The following is a 27158-nucleotide window of genomic DNA, read 5'->3' as shown; positions in this document are numbered from 1 at the left end:
TTCTGAGAGGACTACCAGCACAACGCAAACAACTCTGAATTTCTAGGGAGTTCGTCTTATCCTTGTTTTATCTTCACTGCTTTACTGCTCCTAAAATATGCAACAGTTGACATCATAGAAATCAAGGATTGAATGCATATCCATTACGCTGCTCTTGAACACAGGGTGCCAATGACTGATTGACTACAGGCATATTTATATAAGATGTAAATAGAGTTAGCACAGTTTCGCCATTCACATCTGAGTAAACCAATCTCAAACATCTCAGCTCGTAAGTTATTATAGGCACTGTCTTGGAGCGAACCAAACGCAAATTTGTCGTAAGCTAGGGTATTTCATTTTGCTGATTTTGTTTTACTCTTTCAACTATTTCAGGCCATGATTTGCAGTAAATCTATTCTGCTAGTCACAGTCTTTGTTGCAGTAAGCTTGGTAGAAGTTGGGCAGGCCGTATGTAGTATTAATTTTTTTAACCGTTTACTGTGCCGACTGCAAAAAGGTACGTATGTCAATGAACGTGTAAAGTAAGATTAATTTTTCACCATAGATTCAACGTTGCTAAAGCTATTACATTTAGACAAAACTTGGAGGTTGAGTGTGTTTTGTGTGTGTTACACTGTAAGCATCTTATATGATTCTGTTTCTTATATCTTGCATGTGCATTCATTTACCGTGGACTTTACGAAATCTGATTATCATGACAGTCTTGGTTTCATTCCACAAAATAGCACAACAAGTGTCAGTGGCGAATTTAGATGGGGTCAGGAGGTCGTATTCTGGGTCTTCAGATTTTTCAAGTTTCAATCGTCCGGCATTTAAGATTTTCTGTCGAAAGACGGTCAGAAATGAAGAAAGATACCTTGGAAAAGAGTCAGAAATTATCTCTGAATCAGTTAACGTGAATGTACTGCTTTGAGTGTCTTTCGTCTGCTCTACGCTTTCAAAATCTGTGTGATGAATGAATGAAAGGAAGGAATCGACAGAGGCTTTCCTAATGACATTTGGCAGTCCCTTCGCTCATGAGCAAATTGTATATACTCGATGTACTTTTACATATAATATGTGATAAATTAGTTTAGGAGTTTCCCGTGTGAATAGGGGACAGGTAAATCTTTCGAGTGTGGTATGGACATAAGCACAGCAGTACATGCAAACACGCGATTCTTGCGAGCGTGTGTGTGAGTGTGTGTGTGTGTGTGTGAGAGAGAGAGAGAGAGTATTTGTGTAAAGGAGACGGAATACTTTCATAAGATTTAATTTGCCCTATTGCAGATCGGTCCACTGTGTGGTGTCGGGAGGTGTAACTTCTTCGGTTGTGCTTGTAGTGGTGGTTGTAGAAAGAGAGAGGACTGTGTTGACACTTTTTTACAGGTCAGGTTCATTTTTAATATTGAATCTTGCTCGAAAATGCAGAAAAAAACACTTCACATGGGGAAAATATGTGTTCGATTTTACATCATATTTTGTTGTTCATAAATAAGGTAAATCTTTTTAGACAACAATATTCTTCATAAACACACAGTAATCCTTGTGTTACTACCTATCAGACGTGCCGATTAGATTCTTCACACAACACTTGTGACGTGATTGCGTTGCTATTTAATTACAGGAGAGGTATCTGCAGGTGTGACAAAAAAAGAGCTGTTGACAATATGTCATATGTCAAAGCCAAAATGCAGGCTGCATTCAGTGAAATCGACAAAAAGGTATGATGGTAGTATCTATCCAAACTCTTCACAATGCACGGGTCTCTATCTCAACTTCTCATATCGTTTACCCATACGCATCTAGCAAGTTCACATTGTATGCGTTCTTTGGAACAGTTAATGAGAGAAGTGATCCACTGAAATATTTGATAAACCTGAAAAATGATCCTCTCAGTTTTGCCTATAGGAAAGCTACAGCTGCATTAAAACTATTTAAAATGATCTAAAATCACAAAAAAGGCGGAAACTGAGTCACGTTTCACCCATATTATACAAAAAGAAAAAAGGTTCAAATGGATGGAAAATGGGCTTTGATGTTGACTTTAAAGTGTGGTACCATAATACAATAGGTGAAATTTGACACTTTAAGGTCACAAAATAAAATTCCATTTCAACATTGTGCCGCCACAACAGATTTTCTGGATGAACAACATGCAAGTAATAATGTAATTTTGTCCAGATCACCTCAACCTAACCTAAGTATCCAGACTAGAACACAGTCTTATCTTTCATTTCCATTATATATATATATATATATATATATATATATATATATATATATATATATATATATATACTCGTACAGAAAAAACACTTTTACACAAAAACCGACCAAATAGTATGGTTTCAAGTAGTATAACTAAGAAAATTACCAAAAGGCATTGTTTAATTTTACTCGAAAATTATGTTTGAAAGGATTTTTCTGCTAGCATTCTAAGCTGTATGTCAATGGGACGGAAAAGTAGGTCACGAAAGTAGGTTAAATTTCCGACCAAAAATTAAAGAAAGGAGTAGTCTAAAGCTCTTTATGGATGATTGAGTGATCTATTCAGTTCATCCCTTAGCATGTTAATTTATTTGAGTCATATAAGAAACTAGAAGTGGTTTACATGTCTTACTGGTAATCCACACTCCACCGATGCTCGGTTCGTATGTACCTTTAACCGTGTGTTTCAGGGTAGATCACATCTCCAAGGAGGAGTTTACAGATGTCGTAATGGCTGTGTAGAGAAGAAACATTGTCCTAGCTTAATCCGCCATCATGAAGTGGAAAGAAGACGACAATACGGACTCTGAGGAATTCTATCGCGAGTTGAAAAACTAAACCCCACCCGTATATGTAGCAAAGATAGCAAAATTGTGCATTTAGCTTTTCTTTAAGAATCCTTACTCGGAAGAAGTTAAGATCAGTATTCAGCCTGTGTTATCTTCCCCGTTGCTTAATTCACATTGCTTTTGTGGAATTTGTTAAGAGGTGAGATTGCAATCAGTATGGGGCATAACTTAATTCGTCCCTGAACAAGATTTTTTTACGAAAATTGGCAGAATTGACCATGAGTATATAGGCTACAACCAAGTGCAGTCATTTTGGTTTAAAAGTTTTCTTATGGTGTTACAGTATGAGCCCCTAATTACATATTTTCATTAAACATAGGCATTATTTTGCTTTATCAACGATAAAATCTGAACAAAGACTTTTAAGAAAAACCCCTATCAGGGTTTTGAAATGATACATAGTGTCATAAAATCGAAGCATTGAAACGATGATCGTGGCTGCTCAGGTAAAAAAGAAAGTTGAGAAATCGATTTTTCAGTTTTTCGCCAAAATCGCAATTAGTACGTCACCCGTAAGCTGACATATGTGTAAATGTTAATTAATTTACTCACTGAGCACTGAAGATTTATTTAATACCCAAAAGAATGTATGTAAGGCAGTAAATAATGAGTTTTGGGCGAAGGGTGGCAATATCCTTAAAACGCACTGATATGAGTGAAATTCGTCTGCTCTACGTTTTTAAAATCTGAAGCGTGCGGATGAAGGAGTAGAAATCGGCTGTTCTAATGACATTGGCAGTTCCGTTCGCCATAAGCAAATTCTTTAAATTCGATATTATTTTTACATATAATATGTGATAAATAGGTTAATGAAGTCTCTCGTTTGAATAGGGGAAAGGGAATTCTTTCAAGTGTGATATGGACACTAGCATACCAGAAATAAAAGATTCTCGCGAGCGTTTGTGAGTATGTGTAAGGAAGATGGAATACATTCATACGCTTTAATTTACCCTGTTGCAGACGACTCCGGTTTGTGGTGTTGGGCCATGTAACTTCTTCGGTTGTGCTTGTAGAGGTGGTTGTAGAAAGAGCGAGGACTGTGTTGACACTGTATACAGATATGGTTCATTGTAAGTATTGGATCTTGCTCTAAAATGAAGAGCGAATCACTTGATAGGGAGAATTATGTGCTCAATTTTGCAGCGTATTGATTATTGGGTATTAGAATCTATTAACCAGTTGTTCAAAAATAAGGTAAAATTTTCTAGACAACAATATCCTTGATAAAATTAAACAAAGTAATCCGTGTGTTCCTACCTGTCAGAAATGCCGTTTAGATCCTTCAATAAACCCTAATGCCTTGACTGACTCATTGTATGCGTTACCATTTAATTCCAGTCACAAAATCTGCAGGTGTGACAAAAAGAGAGCAGTTGACAATATGCCATATGTCAGGGCCAAAACTCGGTCTGTATTCAGTGACATTGACGGGAAAAGGTATGATGGCACTATCTATTCAAAGTGTTCACAATGTATGGGTCTCTATCTCAACTATTTATATCGTTTACTCATACGCATCTCAAAAATTCATTGTATGTGCTATGTTCTTTGGAACAGTTAATGACAGAAGTGATCCACTGAAGTATTTAATAAGCCTGGAAAATGCACTTCTCAGTTTTGGCAAATGGAAAGCTACAGCTGCATTAAAACCATTTGAAATGATTTGATATAGGAAATGAGTCACCCAAAAACATAATATAAAAAATGCAAAAATTTAAAATGGTTGGAAAATGGATACTTTAATATTGGACGTGCATTTGTTAAAACATGGCACAATATGACAGTTGTTAAAATATGACATTTCTGGGTCACAGCAAAAAAAATTAATTAAATACTGTGCTCCCACAGATTTTCTGGATTAACTACATGCAAGTAATGATGCAATTTTGTCCAAATTACCTCAAGCTATCTTCAGTATCCGACTATATCAATTGATAAGACGTTTCCTTTAAGACCATGCCTTTTCTTGAAAATCTGAACACAAGAACACAGTCTAATGTTTCATTTCCATATTATGTATAGGTAGTGACACAGTGTACATGTAATATGATAGTTGAAGCATAGGATTCTTTTCGCAGTGCTACTGGGGGTTATGAAACTCGACCTAAACTGGCTTGACCTAAAAAGGTAAAACGGTCAGATTTTTACGTGGGCAGGTGAAATATCTTTGAGTGTCTAGTCATTGTTTTTTTTTTTTTTTTTTTTTTTTTTTTTTTTTTTTTTTTTGAATGTGTTATACGGGAGATGGATTTAGCTGTATTTCCCGTGCTGCGAAAGGCGTTTTATGAAATAGAAGTTCAACATATGTTTCAGGGTTGATCACATCTCCAAGGAGGAGTTTACAGACGTCGTAATTGATGTGTAGAGAAAAGACATTGTTCTAGCTGAACCAGAACAAAGAGGACACAATGGATTCTAAGGAATTTCATCGCATGTTGAAAAAGTAAACCCCACCCATTACGTAAATGTAGAAAAGATAGCAAAATATTGCATACAGTTTTATCGAAAATGCATTGAAATATTTCACTCCAATAACACTTACTCGGAAAAAGTAAAGACCAGCATTCAGACTGTTATCTTACCATTTGCTTAATTCACGATGCCTTTGTGGCGTTGCGCTTGATGAACAACTAACGCAATAAATTATGTATATAAGGTAACTATGAAAACATAATTGCATTTGTGTTTGAAAGCCTGATATCACATAAGTGGGATAATAGGTCTAGATATATTACATGTATGTATAACACAAGTATTTTAGAGGGCCTGCAAAATGTACTGAAACATTTTAGTGCTCAATAAATTATTATTATAATAGGGTGTTGAAATTGAATTTTTTATTTCTTTTTTATTGATAAGTCCTTGATTCCTATCTGAGGACAAGTAATACATTTTATCATATTTCAACAGATAATTGCCATAAATTAAAAACCAGAAGCAAATAATCTAATTTTTGATCTCCTGGCTCCTGGTGAACCACGAGCTAAAAGGAATGGGTGAATTTTAACACCTATCGCAAAGTACGGGCTAAGTACTTTCCCCGTTTTTTACAGTTATGGCGAGTGTCAGGTAAGGCGGATTTAAGTTTGGTAAGTCGGAGTAAAATAATTAAAAGCGGGGAAAATATGTGAAGTACTGCAAATTTGAACAAACTGTAAATTTGCAATAAAATCTAAAATAAACTTCGTTTGCACAGCGGCGTAAGCATCACTAGCAGTCAGAACTTTGACCAGGTGGCATCAGTTCCAACCTTCTGTAAGGAGCCTTTCGCGCGTTCAGTTTGGGCTGCTGTCGAAAAGCTAAAATGTATGTTTATATGCCATTGAACAAATTAAATCTCGGCTCGGGCATTTAATTGCTAGGCCCCTGAAGGGACGGCGCGTGTGGAGGCGGGGAGACGCACGTGCCGACAGCAGATTAGTCGGCATTGTTTTTAAGTCGGTTGGCCAGGTTTGATCCGCGGATCTGTTAGACCGCAGATGGCTTGGTCTGAACGTGCTCAAATTGTGACAAACCGACGGGAGTTAAACAGTTTTTTTTAAATATCTGTTTTTAATAGGGACCCCTTACTTTGGTTAACCTTCTATCTGACTTCGGACACTGAACATTTTGACCCTTTAAAAATGCAGAAACAAAGTTATACATAGTTGACCTCAAGACGCTGTAAATACACAATACACAGAGGCTGAAGCAGAAAACATTGATAAATACCATCACCTTTCAGTATCATATTTATTCCGATGTAGCAATCACATTTTGCAAACTGATGCAGTCAAAACGGCAACAATATGTTACAGTATGTGGGAGAAAATCTGACTCTGTTTTCAATGTTTTTTAATATATCACACCACATATACAAGGACGAAATGCTTTAAATCGACAGCCCTTTCACCCACTGCTTTTAAAATTTGATATAGATTTTGTACACAGTGCAGCGTCCGTATTTTGCCATGTTTTTGGCAACTTGGTCAATATATTTTAAAAATAATAATAAAAAGAAACGGAAGGATGGACTGTGGAAGTTGTAGCGCGCTGGCACAAGCATAGCTAGAGAATGCAAATATGAAGGGTACCCAAGGCAGGGTGGGCACCAAGTCCACCCAACTACCCCCTAACGGTACATAATAAAGCACTTTACCATACAAAAATGCAGTGAAGAATTCAAAATCCAGAGCAAGACCAAAAGTGGTGTAGAGGAACCAATAGGTAATCAAATCCATAACTTTATACATGGGAACACAGATTAAACTATTAGCATGAGGAGAACAAATAGACGTTTATTACCAGTTCCATACATCCTTATGTTGGGTGTTAAGTAAATTTAAGGATAGAAGCTCGGGTGGAGTTTAACAGGTGGATCCAGGGCGTCTCAAATAAAGTAATTAGGCATTTTTTTATACCCATGCAAAATTTACCCAGTTCTATGTTACCTTCACTGACAGCATAGCAAAAGGACAGTAAGCAGTACAGCAGTAGTCCAACAGGTTGGAAAGTGATAAGGCTCAGAATACTCCTACTTCTGTCCGTCAGAAAAACTGCTGCTGAGCTGGCAACTTTCTATTTTTTTATGCTGTCAGTCAATTTAGTCAAGATCTGGTTTCATTTAACCCAGATGAACACTCCTTTGGCTAACATGGGATGACAGCATTACAGTTCCTTTGGCATAATTGTCAAGCTCATCTCCTTTCAGTAATGTTCAAATATGGTGGCATCACTTTGCAATGTTTTATATTTGGCAACAGTCTCTACAATTCTCATTGAAATACTCATACTTAAGAAGCACTTCCAACTACAGAAGTCCTTATCCTGGCACCCTGCAATGGAGTGCTGTAATCCTAACTCTCTGAGAACAATACAACTCTTAATACAAATACTTATTTATCTTACAGAATAATTATAATTATGGAACTACTGTACAGAATCGTCATATCAGTGTTTATGCATCAGCGTCTTGTAGCCAAGGATGCCTTAGACATTCTTCCGCCGTGGCGCGCTTGGAAGTGTCAAACTCGAGCATTGGCTTGAGAAAGTCAGCAAAAGCCTGCGCCTCCTTGGGATCCCACTCATATTTCTCCGTCAGCACTTCTAGCAGACCCCAGGGCTTCAGCTTGGTAATGTGTCTCAGTTCAGCTAGAAATGAAAGCATGGTGAACAGTTTTCAAAAAATATAAATTTTATCAGTAACCTGATAAAACCACATGAAATAACAACAGAAACAAATACAATCTTTATGCCACTGTCAAATTACCTTTTAGGCATTCCTTCAGCAATAAAATATGCATATAGAACTGATGTGGTTGCTCACTTAAATTCAATTTCACATGCATTCAGCACTGAACAATGCAGTATTCATAAACATTAACACAATTATAGAAACTTGATGGAAGGAATTCGAAGAGATACATGGTTAACAAATACACAGAATAAGACACTGTCTATATTTATCTGAGTACACAAATTATAAAGCTAAATAATTTAAAAAACGATATATTATAATGGATGTTTTGTTCACTGAAATAGGCTGAAGAAGAATCCATCCACCTAACATCCAGGTAATTCTATCACCCACCCACCTCTTTTGTTAAAGAACTCCCTGGAGTACTTGCCACTGAGGGCAATGTGCTTGGGAATTGCCCCCAGGAGTTCGATAATGTGTGCAAGGTGATCCTCATCCCTGGAGTAGTCCTCCCCTGAGTGGGGCTCAAACAGGTAGTCCCCAGTTGCCAACTCAAATGCCTGGAACAGAAGTTTTCAAAATAAATGACTGGGCACATAACTCGCTAGTCCTCAAGAAGAGGAACAAAATTTTGAAATGTGACAATCACCTTGGACCAAGGAATGGACCTAAATTGTTCAGTACAATTTTTGTGAACCAAGTCACACATGTTATTACTAATAGACACACGCACTCTTTTAGCATGTATCAGTGCCATATATTCACACTAGGGGAACATATCCTGCCCCTTTTAGAATTTCAATTAACCCCACTCAACCCAACCAGAGTGCCTAGCCAAAATGCTGTGCTCCATTAATCACACCAACCCATACGATCTTTGCTCTGTTTATCACATAAGGGAACCCATACCTCAACTCATCATCACAACCACCGATCCCAAACATCCCCCCCCCCCCCGCCCCCCCAATACCCACCCTTACACCCCGCCACCTACCATACAAGCTGTACTCCATATATCAGCAGGGGGGCCGTATCCTGCCCCAATAAGGACCTCCAGACAACGATACTGCCTGGTCTGAATGTCTTCTGTAAAATGGTGATGCTGAAAGAACAGCAAGGGGAATTGTTATTTAAGAAGTAAGTACACTGCAGTAGATTGACAAGTCGAGTTTTTTCAACAGTCATGATCCAAACAACCTAAATGACAATACCATAATCAAACTTCTTAATTGATTAGATCAAAGTGAATCTAGTGCACATGCAATAGCCGAGTGATCATGCACTTTTTTTAAACTCATGGGAATAATTTACATTAAAGATTTCATCTATTAATTTTTTAATAGACTTATTACAAATAGTTGACTTACAGTCCAACATGCGTTCCCTAAGTCAGCAATCTTCACGTGGAGCTCACATATCTCAGAGGAAGGGTCAGGTTTCTTGCCCTCTGATGTAGTGCTGATGGCACCTGAAATATGGTCAATACTCACTTTCCATGTGACTTACTATTCTGCAGAATATCCAAATCTACTACATTTACTAAATAATTCTTTTTCCTCCTTTTTTTTTTTTTTTTTTAGTATCAATTCACATGGGTTGGACCAGGCGGGTCTTTAAATCTGTTCACAAAATGTATCCCTGGTTAGACTGTCTTGTTCTTAAAGAATTTATGTTCAAAATTTGAGGAAAAAGTCAACGAATAATGAGAGGACTCGACCCTTGTATTAGCCCGAAAACACCAGAGAAAACAACATGTTCCATCTGGACATGATGTTACCTTAACAAAATTAATGAGGTTAAAAATTCAATTAAGGGACTTGTTTCACAAACAGTCTGCAGTTAAAAGTCAATATTACCAAAGACGGGTGAGGATTTTAGCCAAGATAATTCAATAAGAACCTTAAAGACAGCCTGCCTCCCCCCCCTTCCCCTCTCATTACTAAGCCCCTGTTGTGAACGTCTGTGTAGTGATTGGAATTCCTAATGGTGACATAATTGAATAATTGAGGGCTAATCATTTTTAAAACACACTAAAACCAATGTTGCACAGTCAACTTGAAGTAGCTTTCTGTCCCACTTAGGCTGTCTAGGCTAAGCTCCAAAAAATGTATAACTTCATACAAATCAGACCCAGGCCTTCTTTCCCTTGAACACCCATTTACTTGCCTTGGGAGTTGGAGCCCTTCAACTGTGGTCTATTTTTCTGCTCAGTGGACAATTCAGGATTCCCATTCTCATTCTCACAAGTGTCATTACTATCACCTTGCTCCATATTATCCTCTGTTTTAGCAGGCTCATTGCCAGCACTGTCGTTTGTATTCAACACGTCACTCTGAGATTCGTGCGCTGTCATTGTTGTCTCCCCGCCTTCCTCAGACGAGGCCGAGGAGTGACCGTTGCATAATAAGGGCTGACTACTGGAGTCCCTAATTGTCTCCTGACTATCTGGACAATCAGAATTTTCAATATTTGATCTACTACTGTTCACAGTATTGTTTTGGTTTATTGCCTTGTCTGCCTCCAGCTGACTGGCTGAATCCAAGCTGCTACTGGATTGGCTGGATTTACAGAGACCTTCACCTCTCTCACTACACTGCTTTGTCTCCACAGCATCATCTCCTGAAGCATGGGATTCGCCTTTTGATTCGTTGCTTTCTTTTCCATTGGTATCGTCTAAGAAGAGAAATGAAATCATAAAATTGATGACTCCATTAAGGCAATTTTTGATTATAATCTAAAAAGTGTTTTTTGGGGTTTAAATTCAAAACACAAACATGAGCTTAACACTTTTCTTTGTAAATAGAAAATTAGTCCAAAAGGTCCATGAAGAACATGGAACTGTAAAAGAGCAGTAAAATAAAACCTATTCTTCTAGTTTTTCACAATGAGTTAAAAATACTATTCCAAATTATATCACTTACATTTTTCCCTCACGTACCAATATGGAACAACCCAAGAATGGACAGTAACTGTAATTAAATACTTATGTAGTCTTTTTCTAATCTTATTCTTACCTCCTACTATGGACAGTAACTGTAATTAAATACTCATCCCGTCTTTTTCTAATCTTGTTCTTACCTCCTACTTCCATCGCCTCTGCATTCTGTGTGGGAGTGGTGGCAATATGGTCTGACTGAGAACTGTTCTCTTCCCTCTCCTCATCATTCATTTTTTGCTGTAATAGATAATTAACATAAAATACATATATGCTATAATACACAGGGTCATTCCTTTAAATTTTTGACAACAATGTATTAGCTGTGTATGTGTGCGTATGTATGCATGATCCAAGATATGCAACATCCATTTATTATTTCTTCAGTAATCATTTCCTTTGCGCTCTTTTTTTTATTTTTCAAACTAGATTTGTCTATTCTTAAACATATCAGCACAATGCTATCATTAACCTTACAATATTTGTGGTGTGTGTGTATGTGCGTGCATGTGCGTGTGCCCACGCATCCTTACAATCTTCTCCCCTCCTCCCATGTTCAGCTCTTCCAGCTGCTGCATCTGTTTCTCCAACAGTTCCTGCTGCCTCTTCATCTTCTTCTTCAGTTTCTTCTTTTTATTCTTGGACATTTTACTGGGATCTGGGGGCTTCTCTTTGGGTGCCGTGCTCACTGAAATAAAAAATACTTACTATATCAGTTCATAAATTATGAAGAATTACTGGATAATAAAAGAAAACATACAATATTTTGGTTTTATGAAGTGACATATATTACAAACTGAAAAACTCAATCATAATCCAAGTCAATAACTTGCTATTCCCAAGCTCCTTTTTTCTGAAATCAACTAATATATCAAATTATATTTTCTTAAAAGACAAAATCCTCAAATTCTGACAAAAAATGACTCCTTACAGGTAGGGCAACTGCAACAGCTATGAAAAAAATACAGTACTGTGTGTGATTTGAACATTGTTTTGCCCTTCCAAAAGTGACAGAGTGTGTTTGTTGAGACGGACACAATTGTGCTGCAACATTTTTGGGTTAAAGTTAAAGCCATGGTGTGCCTATGTGTATATCTATTCAGTGTGCCTACACAAAGACGCATTTGTCCATGCACAGCTAAGAATAAAAATGAACAGTACCTGCAGATCCTGGGAGTTTCTGTCCCATCTTCTGCCACTCCACTGCATCTGCTGCAAGCTTGCGAACATGTGCCTCATCCACGCACATGAGAATGTTCTCTGGCTTAATGTCTGTGTGGATGATCTTACACTTTGTGTGGAGGTAGTGGAGCCCTTGTAGAGTCTGGAAATAAATACATAAGTGAGAATTCCATAATTAGACATTTTTAATAAGAGAAGTAAATACAAATGTGAGAATTTCATAAACAATTTTTTTAAAAATAAATTTGAAGGTGTACAATGCCTCAAAGTGGATGTTGTGATAAAAGTGAATTTTTGGAGTCTGGAAATATAGTACAAGAAAATAATTCAAAATGATCACAAAATCTTGATTAAATGTTCATCATGGTGGCAGCCATACTCTTTTTGGTGTTGCCAAAAATTACGTTTTCCATTTCAAATTGTATCAGTCATGATCGCCAACATTATTTCCCAACATTATTTCCCAATATATTAAAGTTTGCCAAAGCAAATGCAATTGGTCCTCCAGTTTTTCTCCCTCACAGTTTACTACTGAGAGTTGCTATTCAGTCTGCCTTTACTCTTTTCACCCTTGGTTAATGAAAATGGTAAAGAGTTACTAGCACAGGCCCGTAGCCAGGGGGGATTCGAGGGGCCTCAAAAAAAAAACACCACCTTTTGCTGGAAAAAGGTCTCCTCTGGGTAAAATATCATCTAGGTACATGGTTTCATGGTAAAAGGTCCACTTTTTAAAGAAAAAGACCCCCCCCCCCTTTTTGAAATTGCTGACTACAGACCTGCAGAAGGACTCTCAAACTAAGTGCAATGGGTCATGGTTTGGTGAATCATTTATGACCGTTCCTCTTTACGCTAATCTACTTCAAAGCAAAGCTTGTGAAGCATAAGAAAAAAAGGACCAAAAAATATCCAACTAAAAAAGGTCAGCATTATAACCCCACTCACCTCACCCTTTGGGAAATGGACTTAACATTTCACCTAACAATTTAACTGGGTTCAATTTGTATGGTTCACATACAATGAACCTCCATGTGAATATTTTTATATGCTTTTAGACAAAAAAATAATAATAATTTTGCTTAATATTCTTTAAACTACTGCACTTAGCATGAGAATCACCTTTTGGCATATTAGCTGCAGAGCTTTACATGATTTTTCTAAATTTTCACACAGGCATAAAAATTTTTTTTTGAAAACCAAGTCATCACTTAGTGCAACTTATAAGACTTATTAGATTTCTTCTTAATCAATTGGAAATCACGAAAGTACAAGTTGTTGCCCCCCCCCCCCCCCCAACCCTTTCTCTCTCAAAGAGAACAAACACAAGTTGAATTCCCTCTCCTTACCTGTCTAATAATGGACTTGACATTTGATAATGGAATTCCTTGGTAGCTGGACCTGATGATCAGTTTCAGTAGGTGATGACCCAGAACCTCAAACACCATGCACACATCTGAGAGACTACAGTCAAGGCCACATACAAAGAAATGTTCACCAGTTTAATGGATATTCCACATCATTTCTCTCCATGGTAACACCTATTCCTCCCCATTACTTTGTTTGGTAACCTTTCATATCCAATTATAGAGAAAATCGAAATCAGTGAGTTACTAAATATGAACAACTCTCTGGACTATATTGGTGGAGACAAACATGGAAAGGAAGTTTTACAAATGAGAAGAGAAAAAACAGAGAAATAAATATGGTGTCCGTCCGTGGTATTAAACAGACTCATTTTAAAGCACTGCAGAGGGCAAAGCATGCAGGACCCTACAACATATAGCCGCTTTCAGTTCAACCAAAGGAACTGATGCTAAGCTAGCATCAGTTCCAATACTCTAATCTATTTATGACAAAGTGCATTGTTTTACTTTTTCTCCACACTGATATAATGCGCAAAACAAGTTTTCAATCCATTTCTAAATCATGCAGTCATTTCAAGAGTGGTAACAGTAAATTGTATGGGTTACATGGAACTACGTTTTTTCACCCATCTCTAAGGAAATATTCACACTCTGATACATTTCAATATAATTAATTCGGTTGGACAATGTTTTTTTTTTTTTTTTTTTTTTTTTTTTTTTTTTTTTTAACGTCATTTCCTTCGACCCCAACAAAAGGATACGAGTGCCATTCACCCCAGAAACTTTGAAGTCATCCAGAAGTTGAACTGTCCTCTCTCTACAAGGATCCTCGGGGTCACTCTCACGAACCTTGAAAAAACACTTAAAACTGGGTTATCAGAATTCACAATGGGCATATGAATGTTCTCTAAAGATAAATACCCTTTTTCCTGTCTAATCGCTAATCTCTTTAAATCCTCCTTCCAGAACTTTTTTTTCATTTAAAAGAGAAACTAACATTGACTTTTTTATCTTAAACTGTCACACACAGTGTGGACTTTACAAATTTGCAAAACATCGAGAACTACACATTGGGCATAATGTTTAATTCTCTATTTTTTTAATTTATTTTTGCTAGGCTCCCTCCGATAATAAAATACTTACACATTTCAGTAATTTAATTTCATCCAATGCTGTCTCAGTGTAATGTTGTGCACTCTTGACAACTTTCAAGGCCACAAAACGCTTCATCCTGAAAAATAAAGAGGAAATTAAGTCCCTGTCAGTCATACACCTATATCCCATCAAAACAGAGAGTTAGATTCTTGAATTCTAAGTGCTTTTCATGCTTCAACCTATTAAGGTATATTTTTGATTTATTACTGTCACTGTATAATATCTGTGTATTCATTGTTGAGTCATAGCCTATTGCAAGTTTTGTACTAGTATATGAGTATTGTCTTCATCATAATTACTATGTTACTTATGGCCATTATTATTACATGATGAAAATTATGCTGATGTGCCACAACTCAGCCTTGCTACTTCTCTATTCCTTCCTCCCAGTCTATTGGAAGCAATCTAATAAATGTGTTGACTTTCCATGGCTAGGCAATTCCCTTGAAAGGCATAAGTCAATAAGGAACTGTTTTATCTTACAATACTAAGAAATGATCTCCATCTGTTCAGAATTTCCGGAATTTTTTTCAAAAGGTTGCCCAGCATGCTATTTTTTGTTTAATGTCAAATAATCCAGATTTATAAAGGACTGAGATGAAAAAAAATTTGACATGCTTCATGAACAAAAAACTAAACAAGTAATGGTATTTCATTATATATTAAAAACATATATCATCTACAATACTAGTCTCTTTACCTATTATTTCTTCACAATTTAGAGATCAAAACTGATACAAACTAACACTTACAAAACACAGCATTGCAAGAATAATGACATTATCTTAACTGGGCATAAATCATCAGAAATCTCCCATGAATTCATAAAGTTAATATTTTCCACAGAGGTTTCATGACCTTCCGGACTTAAAAAGAGAGAAATGAATCATTTAAACCCGTAACCACTGCAAATTTCAAAATGGTTCTCCCTAATCAACAAACCTGTCTACCAAGGGACACTGTAAAACTGGCAAGACTTAGTTACATATATATAAATTATCACTTAATTCACCTTCAGCAACATGAAAGCTGAACCCTTGAGATTTACTCTTTATCTTGCCTGGTCTGAAAATTTATCAAGTCTATTGATTCACCATTTGAACACATTTCCACAAATGGGAGAGAAAAGTGGCTCCATCTTTTCTCCCCTAAGGTGACCAGTAGAACACTGACCTCCAGCTTTGAGTTAAACTGCATGTCCAGATATGTTCACCAAACACACAACCTTCCCTCAACTTTTGGAATTTATCAAAAATAACAAATATGTCCTCTGTTAGTGTGGGTATATTTACTTATAATCTAAGAAGGCACATCGCATCAATTATTTTGCTTATTGACTTCTTCTGAGTCAAACTACCAACAGTTTACAGTCTCTGCATCACCTGCATTGCTGATAGCAATTAACATGGTTAGTATGCAGCATGTGGTTCAAGATAACAGTTCAAGCTGATTGTGATGACTTTCCACTTACTGTAGATCCCAACACAGCCACACGGTGGAGAAATGACCCCATCCAAGCTTACGGACTACATGGTAGCAGTTGTTATAGAGTTGGCCTATTTTCACGGGATGGTAGCCGCCTGAAATAAATGTTAAAAATATCAACATTGACTAAAAAATGCAAATAATACTAAAAAATAAAACAGCCAGTGAGGAATTTGTTATCTGCAAGCAATGAACTATATCGCTGCCTCAGTTGAAAAAAAAAAATTATTCCAGTACGAACAGCCTTTTATCCTGTGTTAGTTTATATCTATTATCTATATCCTTGATTAAAAGAATGTAAGTGAAAGCATGTAAATGCAAAATCCCATCTGTGTCCCTTTTGGACACTGTATCAGTTCCTTAACAAACCTAATGATAATGAGTATATTTATGATATGATGACACAATGTAAATGGTGAATGATACAAAAAAACAGTTTACAATACTTAATTGTCATTACTATAAATGATCAACTCTCTACTAACTCTCTCCTGTAGAATGATATATAACGATAGCTTCATCACTCAGATACTCATCTTTTTCTAACAAGTAAAAACATACTGAACAGGTGAGAAAATACAGCTTGTAATAATAAACAAACGGGTCTATGGTCCGAATTAGCCCACCCTTATCCAATATATATATATATATATATATATATATATATATATATATATATATATATATATATAAAGTCCAATCTGGAGATCTTAATTTGATTATCTTTTAACTGAAGAAAGGTTTTTAAAGATTTGTTGATTTTTGTAATTATCCCTATTTCTCTTTTCCTTCTTTTCTTTTTTCCTCTCTTCTTTTCTATAAAAAACATTGAAGAATAGGTCCACATCTCCTATCAATTTCCCAAATGCTAGAAATTTTATCATTTTAAAAGACAACTTGCTAACAACACCAGGAACCCCAAGAGCATTGGCTATAGCTAGATAGGTCCCATATTTCTTAGCTTATTGCTAAATTCAGAAAATTCCAGACACGGATAAGTGTTATCTTTGTTCCTCTTCTACATTAACATCAGAGAAATTATAAGGATATCAGGAAATTCCATAAAAAATTCAGAGGTACCTATTCCCCAAAAAAATTTCTCGCATTAGAGATCAAGACATTAGTTCAAATGTGAACACTTTACATATTCTCCTCAAATATCTGTCATTCTGAGAGTGAATGTTTCAGACACATAATTCAGACTTAACGGTATTATGTCAGCGCCTTCTACTTACTCCCTAGACCGATTTAATTTTCAGTTGGGCCCAGGTCCAATTTTTCTCTTTTGCTCAGTAGAATTTTTTAAAAAATATCTTTGGTGCATGAAAATATTTTTAACAAAGCAAAAATTCTTACAAACCTGTGCGCTACCAGAGGTACATGGAATTGCCAATTACAGGAACTGTACCGCTGTACAGGACACAGATTTTGATGATGAAAATTGGCTTGAATTCTTTAATTTTGAAACTGGCAACTTCCAACCCATCCACCCCCATTTACATGAGTCTAATTTTTTTACCATTTACCATGGAAATTATCACAATTTATCCAGCATTAGCAAATAAATGTTTTTTTTACACTTAAGCTTTCAATTTCTATACCAAGTATACTCAAAAGACTACCCAGATGAATTTCCATCAAAATAATATTTTCTTGTACTTTATTATGGACAGGTTCAATTCAAATCCTTGCTTTCCCAATAATGATGTTGATTTTTCATTGGAAATGGTCAATATTTTATTAGATGGCATGCTAGGACCTGTTACCTTTACAGTAGTCCCTGGGGTCTTCCTGTTCATCATCATCAGAGCCTAAGATTTCTTCATCTTCTTCCTCCTCCTCCTCGTTGTAATGGTCATCATTTTTCTTCTGAGAGCTACTCCTGGAAACACAAATATTGTTACCCATGTAGAATAAGAACTGTAAGGAAATGAAGTCTTTCCATAAGAATATAAAAACCATAAATAAGGGAATTTTTTTAAATAGGCTTCCATATATTTTCTACAACTAAAAGTTGTTCAACTGATAAGGAGAAAAATATATATTTGCTTGTACTACATTTCTAAGAAAGGAAAACTTACTTTATTAATGAGAAGCAAGATTGCTTCAAGCTGAGGTGCTTATAATTAATGAAAGATGACATTAAGAGAAAATTCAATACAGAAAATTTAATTGAAAAACAACTCTTCCGCCCACTTCTCTTGAATAAATTCTATACTCCGTTATGAAAAAGATGATAAACAAGGCAGCAAAGCTGTCAAATGTACAGACAACAAGAAGGAAAAAACAAAATAGGGTACAGTCAATTCTGATGCAAAAGTACATTATGTTAAACTGCAAATTCAACATCAAATTTTAATTATGCTCAACAGATAATTCCAATGTAAGTAAAATGTGTAACAAGCATAAGGCTTCAGCCCCATAGGAGTTCAAGTTCACACTCTGAAAATGTATAACTTCCAGAAAAAGAAGTCAATTAGACTGCTTTTCCAACTCAGGCTGCATTTTAGTCCTGTATTTCTTTTTTGAAAGTTTGGCAATCATAAGTAACATGGTTTTCCCATAATGGTTTTCATGGCAGCAGCACCCAAAATTGTGTGTTCTTCTATTCTGATGCAATATTACATAATGGTTAACAGCATAATGACAATCAATTTTTAATAATAAAATAAAGGTATCATGGATTTTCAGAAAATGTGTCTAGCATGGGTCTTCAGGCCTGTGGAACTTCAAAGTCACACCTTGAAAATGCCAATATGTGAAAAATTAAACTTTCACAAAAAAACTGTTTAACCGGCAGAAAGAATTACCAAACAGATTGCATTGCCTACTGAAGCTGTATTTAAGTCCCATGTTTCTTTCTGTAATTTTGAGAACAGTAAATGACATGGTTTTCCTTAAATGGTCATCATGGGAACAGTGCCCAAAATAGGTTTATTTTCAAATTTTGATCCAATATTACATAATGTTTAACAGCATAATGATCATCAATTTTTAATAATATCATGTATATTCAGAAAATGTGACTAGCAAAGGTCTTCATGCCCATGGAACTTCAAAGTGACACCTTGAATATGCCAAAATGTAAACTAGACAGCACTGTGCTGAAATGGGTTTATTTCCATTTTTAACACTTTTTTAATATAAGATGAAATAAACAGTTTACTGCCATTTTTATATGATCAACTAAGAAAATTGATGAGATGGGACAAATATCAATAGAACTGTGTCAAATGTCCAATTTCCTCCATTCTGACATTCTGAACATAGTAAATGATTGAATCTGACTGATATGAGTTTATTTCCATTTTTGACACTTTATTACACGATACACGATAACAAGTTTACCATAATTTCTACATAATCAACTAACAACGTTGTAAAGATGCAGGAAATGTCAAACAAACACTTTTATGTGTCTTATTAATTAAATAATAAGACTGTTAACATGCCTAAGAATTGAATTTGAGGAAATGTGAAAAAACAGCATGACTTCTAAAACAATGGCCCGATTATACTAATTTTCATCCTCAACCTGCATATTAGTAAGATTGACCACTCCTGTGAATTTAATGACAATTGGCCTATCTGTTTTTCTTATATTGTGTTTACAGTGTTGCATATATGCTAAAAAGTGAAAAAACAGCATAACTACTAAAATAGTGGCCCGATCATGCCGATTTTCGAACTTGACCTGCGTTTTAGTAAGATTGATTACTCCTGTGAGTTTCATGACAACAGGCCTATCGGTTTTCCTTAAAATGTGTTAACAGGGTTGCATATATGCTGAAAAGTGAAAAAACAGCAAAAATTCTACAATAATGGCCCGATCATGCTGATTTTCGAACTTGACCTGCGTTTTATGAATATTCATCATCTCTGTAAATATAAAGCCAAAAAGTAAAACTGCCCTCCACTTATCGTGTTAACAAGGAAAGTGCACGGCGCCGGCATCGGCATCGGCGACGGCGACGACAGACGCAGGTGATGGCAATATGTACAGACACATCTGTGTCTGTACATAAAAATATTGAGCGAGATACAAATTGGCTTCAAAACCACTTACTGGACTCATAAATTTTCCAGGAAATCAGATTGCCTTCTATACCAATTAAGCCTCAACTCTTTTCAGTGACAATAAATAAAATTCATGATCAACTCCCAGGAAGTATTTCACAAATAGTACATTTTTTTCACATGAAGTGTGTGTGTGTGTGTGTGTGTGTGTGTGTGTGTGTGTGTGTGTCGCATAAGGTGCAGTGACCATTTAAGATATATGTTGACTTTGCATCAGCTTTTCATTGTGGCTCTACTTTTTTTTCTTTTTTGTCTGCATATAATATGATAAAGAATTTCCACTATTTACACTTCACCACTATAATATTGCTTACTAACTAGTACACTTGGGACTGGAATGACAATACCCAATTACTCTACTGGAATAAGAAACAGGCTGATGAACAGATGACTGATGATTATAAAACAGCACAGGACAATTTGCTGCATTTATCCGTTTTTATGCAAATCAAGTCAAGCAAAAAATGGTAAATATACAACCTCACGACTCCCTGAAATCATTTTAAGCATGAATGCAGAAAATGTCAATAAATTCGCAATAAACCAACACTACCAGTTACTAGTAACTGTAAAACTTAAGAAAAAATAAAGAAAAACAAGGCAGCAAAGCTGTCAAATGTACAGACAAAAAACAGAAAATAAAGATGCAAAATAGGTCATTTTGTCAATTTTGATGCAATAATAAATAATGCTTATAATAGCAGTCAGTCAACACTGAATTCTAATCATGCACAACAGGTACCATGGTCAATAACAGGAGCGAACCCAGAGATATTTTCTAATAGTATTCCAAAGTATCTATGTTGATCCATCCCCCATTTTTATGGTCTTCCAACAGAAAAAAAAATAGATACCAGTCAATATAAACTTAATAACCTGACCGTCTTCCGGAAGACCCAGAAGATGGTCTCAATCCACCCCTTCAATAAGATTACAGTTTCAGGATCATGAGAGTTCAAATTCACATGATGAAAGTCTCAATTTTTGAAAAATGATGACAGTGCATAAAATAATATTACATAATGTTTAAAGACATAAAAAACAATACAACTGCTTACGTGGAAATAAAGACAAGACAGCACGGTTCTGAAATGTTTTTTTCCCCATTTTTAACAATTTTTTAACATAAAACAAAATTAACAGTTTACTGCCATTTTTATATGATCAACTAAGAAAATTGATGAGATGGGAAAATATCAATAGAACAGTGTTAAATGTCCAATTTCCTCCATTCTGAGATTCTGAACATAGTGAATGATTAAATCTGACAAACTGCAATGATATGAGTTTATTTCCATTTTTGACACTTTTTTACACAATACATGATAACAAGTTTACCATCATTTTTACTAAATCAACTAACAATGTTGTAAAGATGCAGGAAATGTCAAACAAACGCTTTTACGTATCTTATTAGTTTAATAATGAGACTGTTAACATGCCTAAGAAATGAATCTGAGGAAATGTGAAAAAACAGAATACCTTCAAAAATATTGGCACGATTATGCTGGTTTACGAACTCAACATGCATTTTAGCAAAACTGACCACTCCTATGACTTTCATGACAATTGGCCCATCTGTTTTTCTTATATTGTGTTTACAGTGTTGCATATATGCTGAAAAGTGTAAACAAGACAGCACTGTCCTGAAATGTGTTTTTTTCCATTTTTAACAATTTTTTAACATATAACAAAATTAACAATTTACTGCCATTTATATATGATCAACTAAGAAAATTGATGAGATGGGAAAAATATCAATAGAACAGTGTTTAATGTCCAATTTCCTCCATTCTGAGTTTCTGAACATAGTCAATGAATGAATCTGACAAACTGCAATGATATGAGTTTATTTCCATTTTTGAAACTCTATTATACAATACATGATAACAAGTTTACCATCATTTTTACAAAATCAACTAACAATGTTGTAAAGATGCAGGAAATGTCAAACAAACACTTTTACGAATCTTATTAGTTAAATAATGAGACTGTTAACATGCCTAAGAATTGAATCTGAGGAAATGTGAAAAAACAGCATAACTTATAAAATAATGGCCTGATTATGCTGATTTTTGAACTTGACCTGCATTTTAGTAAGATTAATTACTCCTGTGAGTTTCATGACAACAGGTCTATCGGTTTTCCTTGAAATGTGTTAACAGTGTTGCACATATGCTGAAAAGTGAAAAAAACAGCATAACTACTAAAATAGTGGCCCGATCATGCCGATTTTTGAACTTGATCTGCGTTTTAGTAAGATTAATTACTCCTGTGAGTTTCATGACAACAGGCCTATCGGTTTTCCTTGAAATGTGTTAACAGTGTTGCATATATGCTAAAAAGTGAAAACACAGCATAAATACTACAATAATTGCCCAAACATGCTGATTTTCGAACTTGGCCTGCGTTTTATGAATATTCATCAGCTCTGTAAATATAAAGCCAAAAAGTAAAACTGTCTTCCACTTATCGTGTTAACGATGAAAGTGCACGGCGACGGCGACGGCGACGGCGACATCGACGGCGACAGGGACGGCGACGACAGACGCAGGTGATGGCAATATGTACAGACACATCTGTGTCTGTACATAATAAAAAGAAAATCTTACCCATAAACAATTTATGAATGAATACTTGCTCTGACGTGATCACCTTCTCATCGTCATGAACTCCTCAACTCTCTCAGACAATTCATTTATCTTTCCTGTAATGCACAGTGCTCAGATCACAGAGGCTCAGCTTGTTAGATTCTTAAATCACTTTTCTAAGATCACGCCAGCCTGTTATACAATTACCTCACACAAATTGAAATATTTTTAAATAACTGCTTGCTAAACTGCTTCTAACTTATTGATTGGGAATATGATTTGTCTGAAACTAATAGGGCAATTGTTGAAAATTTAACTTTTATAAATATATATACATACAAAACAAAGCTGATCATAACATCAGTTGGGAGAATGGTATACCTGCCAAAATAAATGTACTGAGTAGCACCAGGGTAGTCACTCTCGTTCTTCAAGTCAAATACGCACTCTGTTTCATCAATATCTGTGTCATCTGAATCAATAGACATGACTAGGATTTCAATCTATTGTCTGGGTAAACATTTGCCTTCATATAAAATATGAACTAATACATCTCTCTCTCTCACACACACACACACACACACACACACACACACACACATTCATTTTTTTCCTGTTATTTCTTTTCATTATTTTTCAATCTCATGATACACCCTGTCTTTCAGAATCTGACCACATGCACTAGTGTTGCAATAATTGCTAAAATAATCTTAAGCAGCAAGCTGCACACAAAACTGTTGGAATTCAAGGACACAAAATGGAATATATAATATGGCATCCTTATCTTCATAACCTCATTTTTCCTATCAAAGCTATGTTTCAATTCGATATTACACATTAAAATGGGTATTTTTAAAAATAAATGATCAATTTACAGCTATTATCATTAGTTCCTCCATTTACTATGTAATAATAATAATATGGCAAACATGTACTTATTCTTGACAGAAGTCAAGAATATTCAAAACAATTTTTTTTAATTTCATGTGCCAAGGTTAAATGATACAGATCAGAGTGGTTATATATATATATATGCGCTAAGAGGCTTGGCTTTGAATATGTATCATTTTCCCACCAGTGTCCAAAGAGAAAAATTGACTCATCCTCTGTGTTATCAGCCAATCATTTTAACCACATATTAGCTAAGGAACATGTTTTGTCGTCTTTACCAACATACAAGTACACAAACAATCTCAACCTTGACATGGTTAGAGTACTTAATGTCCATCATTCTCACCAAATAGCAAGGAGTTATGTACAGTTGTTTAGCACATTTCTGTATAATGGGTAAAATTAATGACAGTAATTTTGGCCAATAAGATCTCTTTTTAAAACAGTGTGTTTAGTGCTTTTTAACTGAATGTCGAGTAACTGAATGATTTCCATCCACAAAGCATTTACATGGAGAAATCCTGGCAAACATTACTGAAAAATCAAATACAGTAAGCCATTTATATGAGTGGTACTTTTTCCTTTAGCAGGAACACCAAACAAAACCATAGAAACACACAGAATTAGCTACACATGCACTGCTGGAAGCATACAGTTTTTGAGCCTACCAAGTGAAGTTCTTCAGAACAACCAAGTTCTGGTAGCATTTCCCTGCTACATGTGAATCTATATATACCACACCTGTGTTAACTATAGTAACCGAGGTTAATGTCTCGAACATCTGAACACTTGGATCCTGCTTAAACTTAACACAGTTCATCCAGTTCTGTATATAGACAAACTAACTATGAAACTTGGCTTACCTCTGACAAGCGCCAAATCTCTTTTCTTCACCCACTATGAAGAAATTCTGTTAGAAGAACAAATTCAAAGTCTTCCTCACCTGACTGTAAATCTCTATTTATATTTATTGTAAGAAATTATGTTGGATGTTGTTGGATATTCTGCTTCATACATGCTAATTCACCCCTGTGTGAATGAAAAAGGCTTCTCAGACAGCCAGTAAAATTTATTTTTAGCAACATTTCTTTGTCGACATTTTTTTCTCGTTCTTTTTTCCCCTCTATAGCCTTGTTAAAAATATGTGCAACAAAAGAACACTTTAAAAAATCTATACATTGACCAAGATCCATCAAACTGAACAGCACCATGTACCAATTTTCTCTTGCACCATCAAGTAGTCCCGCCATTTTTGTGCCTCATAGCTCCCATACCTGAGCAATGAACCTCTATTCCCAAGCAATCAGCCCTTGCATACCTGTAAGTGAACTGGGGTCCCTCAGAGACAGACCTTCGGAATTTCAAGACGGCTTTCTTATCTTGCTCCCCTGCCTGTTTCTGTCTAACCATCCTGACATCCTTGTGTCTGATCAATGTGCCAGCACTGCTGATGATCTGGTATTGATCTTTCAAAGTTTTAGCCAGGATTATTGCATATTATTACGCTGCTCACTACTGACAGGCCCTGTGAAACAGTAGAGGTACATACCATCATGGTGGAAGAATATATGGATCTTGGCTGTTCAATGTGTGCCAACACAACTACCACAGCCCCTACAGCCGAGGTGGAGTGGTCCATACGGCACACAGAACCAGATGTTACGGTAATGATTGTGAAATTTCGGTCCTTCTGTTGCTCTTTATGAAACCCGTGCCTCTCATGCTTACAGTGACAATTTTGGCTCTCTCATTAACTTTAAACAACTTTAAACATATCCGGGATACCTGCCCCATTCAGCTGATAGTTCCAAATGTTATGGTAATGGCTGTGGAATTTTGGCCCTCTTCCTGCTCTACTATAACTCCTGACCGTCCTACTCACCATGACATTTTGAGTTTCCTACTAACCAAAACCTCTTGTAAGTTAATCCACTGTCATACAATTAACATTTAAGTCGTTAATTTTACAGAATTTTTATCAGATGCTTAGGTATCATCCTCCAAGGTTTTAGTTCATTCAAAACAGGAAAAATCCTGGCATCACTTCTGATATGTTGTTATTATCTTCAACAAAAGAGAAAATCAATGAGAGTATGTATAAGACATTGAATAATTTTTTTTTTTTTTAACATCTTTATATCTCATTGTAAAAACATCTACTGGGAATTTTCCTCCCCAGAGTGCTTTATCTTTTACAGATAAGGGGAGAAATCAATATGTGACAGAATTAGACACAGGGCTGTTACTCAAACACAATGGATTTTCCCCTTTGGCTAATTTCTTTCTGTTTTCTCTGTACAAGATGGCAGGCAGAAGTATGTTTCTATCTTTGCATTCTAAACCCCATTGTTTTCTGAGAGGTACATCAAATGTGTTCTAAACCACTATTCTTTTTGAACAGATCAATACATCACAAGCCCTCCATAATAAGAAGATAAAGAGGTTCAAACAAGTGCCAAATTCAAATTTTTTTTATTCAAAAATGCATTTGTTTGACAGGCAACATGATTAAACCCCTAGAGTTGTGAAAGCCTGAGTTATATTGCAGATTTTTAAGTACTCCTGCAAACACAATGTGCGTTTCCATGGAAGAACAGGCCTTATAAAGTCTCAGTGAGCTTATCTGGTCTTTCTACTCAGATTAAACTATTTCAACTTGAAACTTTTCTGAACAAAACTGCTCAACAGATACTTTCCCCTGATAGCACCAAGATCCATACCATAAACAAACAATTAAGAGAAAAGCCCTTATGGGCTTACATCTGAGCTGAGAACAAAACTCAAACTTACACCAGTGGTTTCTGAAGCACAACTAATTTTCACAGGAAAGCATTCAATTAATGCATTTGTTTCCAAACAATTACAATTCCCTTAAAGACTCCTAGTTTGCACTCTGATTGCAATATACGACTAGGTCAGTCTATTGATATAGAAAACAATGACTAACTATAACCCATGAAGATAAAACAGATATCGAAATGTGCAATGACTAATACTAGAGAAGATCTGACTTGTACATTCAATTCCAAATTTGATACCTAGGCCAATTGCCTATACTATGAAAGTTTCATGGTTCATTAATCACTTGTGGATATATGAGAAATAAGATTTGTGGGTGATTTTGTTTTTATTGAAGCAAATCTATTTTTGTCATACCCAACTATTACAGAAGAGCCAGGTTTATATTTCCCTTCACAGCAAGACCATTATGGTAACACATCTCATAAGAAACCAAAGCCATAAAAGCATAATACCATTCATAATACCATTCATAACTGACTTTTAATTTGTGTTGACTTCTCCACTTATTGAAATGATAATTATAAAACAATGTTGACCACTGAAAGGTGACTTGTGTTAGATCAATACAGACCAATGACAAAGACAGCTTGAGAAAATATTCAATGCTCCAAATTTCTGTGTACTTATTATTGACAAGCACTTTCTATTAATCGCTACATCACTATTTTCTTCAGAACTTTT

At 35.7% G+C, this 27158-nt stretch overlaps 1 protein-coding gene across 4 annotated transcripts in view; it reads right to left on the bottom strand.

Annotated features, from left to right (window-relative positions):
• Window positions 1–6535: 6535 nt before the first annotated feature.
• LOC106154350 (SRSF protein kinase 1) overlaps window positions 6536–27158 on the bottom strand; it is a 38478-nt gene continuing 17855 nt past the window's right edge. For 3 of the 4 annotated variants that reach the window (XM_087014766.1, XM_013528674.2, XM_087014767.1), the window contains 13 exons: window positions 17883–17998; window positions 16103–16211; window positions 14620–14707; window positions 14238–14325; window positions 13459–13565; window positions 12095–12257; window positions 11467–11621; window positions 11077–11173; window positions 10165–10671; window positions 9366–9466; window positions 8993–9100; window positions 8396–8558; window positions 6536–7952 (listed from right to left, as the gene is read on the bottom strand). In XM_087014766.1, coding sequence (XP_086870892.1) covers window positions 7759–7952; window positions 8396–8558; window positions 8993–9100; window positions 9366–9466; window positions 10165–10671; window positions 11077–11173; window positions 11467–11621; window positions 12095–12257; window positions 13459–13565; window positions 14238–14325; window positions 14620–14707; window positions 16103–16211; window positions 17883–17998 — 1996 coding nt within the window. In that variant the 3' untranslated portion in view covers window positions 6536–7758. Of the gene's footprint in view, window positions 7953–8395; window positions 8559–8992; window positions 9101–9365; window positions 9467–10164; window positions 10672–11076; window positions 11174–11466; window positions 11622–12094; window positions 12258–13458; window positions 13566–14237; window positions 14326–14619; window positions 14708–16102; window positions 16212–17882; window positions 17999–24993; window positions 25653–27158 lie in introns of those variants that run through there. The other variant, XM_013528675.3, reaches the window with a different exon arrangement.

The sequence above is a fragment of the Lingula anatina genome, chromosome 6 (assembly GCF_051362555.1).
Source record: "Lingula anatina isolate TDL-2025a chromosome 6, LinAna3.0, whole genome shotgun sequence".
NCBI lineage: Eukaryota > Metazoa > Brachiopoda > Lingulata > Lingulida > Lingulidae > Lingula > Lingula anatina.
This window is presented reverse-complemented; position numbering and strand designations above follow the sequence as displayed.